Raw genomic sequence first — 3,602 nt, 5'->3', positions numbered from 1 at the left:
AAAAAAAAACATAGAAACTATCGATGTAATTTATTGGAAATAGAAATATATGTTATTTGGTAGGCCAAAAAGTAGCATTGAATGATGAAGAGATGCAGCTGCAACTGCTTATTAAAAGCTGCAACTGCTTATTAAAAGCTCCAACCATCAACAAGAAAAAAGTAACTCAACCACAAGAGTGTATTGTGATGCCTGATTGGTTTGAGCTAGGTTACAAAAGTCAAAGGTAACTAGAAGTCCCAGGTTCAAATCCAAGGAGGAACAAAAATCCCCTTGTGGTTACGGAGGTTCAAATGCGGTGACTCCGGGTTATCTGCAAAACAGGTGGTCGCCCTGGGATTAGTCGGCTCGCATAGCGGGTTGGATATCCAAGTTAATGAAAAAAAAACTCAGTTGTTTTCAACTATATGTAATTGTATCATAACCTTAAACATAAATTATAACCAATACTTTTCTTATAACATAGCCATTAGCCAGTTAGCTTAAAAAACAGGCCATCACATTAATTAGTTGCAATTTGCAAATTTAAAGAAAGTATTTATGATTCATACATTTATAAAAAAATAAAAAAGGGAAGGTATACGCCATTTCATGGACAATAATTACAAAATACATTTCAAAAAACATTTTATTTATAAGGATCGGGATCGAGATCAAGATCGATGATGATCTAACCAGATAATGTCAAGCAACTTGAGGAGCTCTGTAGTATGCTGGAAGTGTTGCAGGGAAGAACATTTGCCTAACCCCTTCAGACTTGATAATTGGGAAGATGATCCCAGATGCACCCTGAAACCAAGTTTTGGAATAGAATGTTAAACAAATGACTCAACCTTTGTTTAGTGTTGTTGGCTAATAATCTTAACTCATAAATTAGTTACATCTGGCATAAACCTAGGCTGATAAACTACGTGACAATATAAAATGACTTAAAAGAAATTGTTGAAAAATTAGTCGGATAAAAAAGTCTCCGGAGCTTATTGAAACATTCTTCCAAAAAGAGTTTCAATGAACTAGATTTTAAGTCTTATGGCAAATGAAAAGGGTCATTTTAATAAGTTGAAAAAATAAGCCAGCGGTTGTTGAACATGGCCCAAGTATGATTGGAAGAATTGAAGCTAACCGAGATGAGTCTAGCCCCGAGCCATAATCGTTTTGGTGAAGGGAATGGGATAAGCAAACGGCCAACACCGTAGATAGCCACAGCGAAGAAATGACAAAACAGGACCAGTGGGCGTGGGTTGAGTCCGGAAAGTAAAGAGATTGGTCCTTCTGCGCAGATGCCTCCAAGGCTCAGATAATCGAAGCAAGCGTTGCGCATTTCTTTCCTGGCTGGATCAGGCGATGCACAAAATACTCTGTACAAAGCACCTGCCAACGTGTTTATTGTCGATGATACAGGCTGCAAAAAAGGACCAAAAACCATTCGTCAATTCTATTTGTTACAGGAAAAAGAAAAGAGTGAAAATCAAATCAATACTTGCCTTCCGAAGAGTGTAGAAGCACTCAAGATAATTCAAAAGTGTAGGCGCATCGCTGAGATCACGTAACGGCCTGAGAAGGTCACGAAGAAGAACTATATCTGATAAAGCAACTGTCATTCCTCCACCGGTTAACGGGTGTCGCATGTTAAATGCGTCTCCCATTAGAAGTGCACCTGGAGTGGGCTGCGGATCTGCTGGCATGCTTCTGTTTGGCATTGTTCTTATGTTTCCTTTATCAACTGCTGCCACAAAGGCGTTATATAATTCAGGTGGAATCTGAAAATTTAGCATAAAGTGGTTAGATCGATCAAATACAATGGAAACTGAGACATAAAGAAAGAACATAAGAAAATGGGCTGTGAATATATACCTGTGGAGCTACTACAGTTTTGAGATAGTTGGCCATTTCACCATTGGAAATGGAGGGTACCTTTTGTCCAGGGACATCAACCAAACAACGAACCTCCGTGTTACTAATTGGATAAAACAAGATGGGTGAAGGGTCCGCGAGGATAACATGTCCATGGTTTGCATATGGAAGATCAACGTTCTCTAACACCAGACCCACAAAGCAAGATGGCACATCTACCTGTTATATGGACAAATTCAAGTTTTTTATCAAGAAAAACGTTACATAATGTTGTATGTACAGCTCAAAGAATGATACAAATAAGTTGTAACAAAATGAGTTGTAAGAATACCTTAGGCTTGCAGAGAGAGCGACGTAGATTGGAAAAGCAACCATCACAAACAATGGTGAGAGGTGCGTATGCAGTCATCACTTGCCCATCCTTGCTTTTGTAACACACCCCTTCGACTGTTCCATCTTTCTCGAGCAATGAAGTTACAGTCCCTTGTTCCAGTTTAACACTAGTAAGTGAAAAAAGAAAGGCCTTCATCAGTAATAAACACCTATGTTTACTTGTCTACTTGTTTTTTTGTGCAAGTTCTAAGTTCTGCCATGATACGTAAATATGAATGAGATTATTTGTATGTATAAAGAGAACGAAACTATACTTTGAAAGAGATGCAGCTTTCTCCCTCATCTGTTGAATAAAACGTCCGTTATGAAAGCTTCTTCCAGATATATTGGCGTCGTATTTTTCCAAAGGATAAGAGAGTTTGGTGTTTCTACCATCCATATAAATGGCATAGCCAAAAACTTGTTGAGCCTCAATTCCATCCACACAATCTGCAACAACTCAACAGTACAGAAAATAAATGTCATTGATCAAGATTTGCTCCCAAAGTTAAGTCTGGATGTCAACATTTTCAAGTTTAAGATTGCAGAAGTTCCATGAGGCTTAGGAGAAGAAATTAAGTGGATCCAATCTTACCTTCAAGACCCAACTCCATCAGTTTTAAATAGCCTCCTGGTTGTAGAAGTTCACCTACTATTCGATCTGGCTCAGTCAAGTCCCTTTCAATCACATGCACTCGACGACCGTCCTGTTTAAATTTGCAATAGTGTAAAATTCAGGTACTCAGGTTTCTAGGTATGCTGATTGAAGAACCAACATACGATCCTCAAAAAACTCAAGTAATTATATGAACTCAGTTACAACATGAACAATCCTTAGAAAGATTTTTATTATAACAATTGGCCATGAAAGTGTCTAATCATGAAATTTCACCCAAACTAAACTTGTTACGTACAGTTTCTATAACAAAATTGTACAGTATTAAACACTTTCAACATAAATGGAACGAATAAGAACAATTGGTTTGAATATCACATGGAACTGGTACTGATTCTTCCATCTAACAACTTTTGCCTTTTTCTCATAAAAAGCTAACAACTGATCAATTGTAAAAGGCTGCTTTATCATGGAATGCTAATACTAGTCTTCACGTATCAAGAAAGAAGTTTGGTAGTCGTCAAAGTATCACACCCCCAGGAATTAGGCTTTCTCGAATCTTGCCTTCTTCTATGTGCTGTTCACGGGAATTACGATATTTAACCTTACCTCTAATTTACATAATCAAAGTTAATTACTTCACATCTAGTCGAGCCTTTTCAACCACTCAAATGCATTAATATGTAGAAAAAAAATATATATACGCCTTAAAAATCCTATCCTTTATTTGAAATATATATATATATATATATATATATAT

The 3,602-nt window shown here is 37.1% G+C and overlaps 1 protein-coding gene across 1 annotated transcript in view; it reads right to left on the bottom strand.

The window, feature by feature from the left end:
- Positions 1 to 477: 477 nt before the first annotated feature.
- The window catches only part of LOC112516564 (squalene monooxygenase-like), a 4,269-nt gene continuing 1,144 nt past the window's right edge, over positions 478 to 3,602 (bottom strand). Inside the window, exons 2-8 of the mRNA XM_025123678.1 lie at positions 2,822 to 2,933; positions 2,502 to 2,676; positions 2,186 to 2,354; positions 1,855 to 2,073; positions 1,485 to 1,760; positions 1,124 to 1,402; positions 478 to 789 (exon numbers count right to left, since the gene is read on the bottom strand). Of these exons, the coding sequence (XP_024979446.1) occupies positions 685 to 789; positions 1,124 to 1,402; positions 1,485 to 1,760; positions 1,855 to 2,073; positions 2,186 to 2,354; positions 2,502 to 2,676; positions 2,822 to 2,933 (1,335 nt within the window). The 3' untranslated portion in view covers positions 478 to 684. The remainder of the gene's footprint in view (positions 790 to 1,123; positions 1,403 to 1,484; positions 1,761 to 1,854; positions 2,074 to 2,185; positions 2,355 to 2,501; positions 2,677 to 2,821; positions 2,934 to 3,602) is intronic.

This window comes from Cynara cardunculus (genome assembly GCF_001531365.2).
Source record: "Cynara cardunculus var. scolymus isolate 2C chromosome LG 8, CcrdV1, whole genome shotgun sequence".
Classification (NCBI taxonomy): domain Eukaryota; kingdom Viridiplantae; phylum Streptophyta; class Magnoliopsida; order Asterales; family Asteraceae; genus Cynara; species Cynara cardunculus.
Note: the sequence above shows the minus strand (reverse complement) of the source record. Positions and strands in the feature narration are given on the sequence as shown.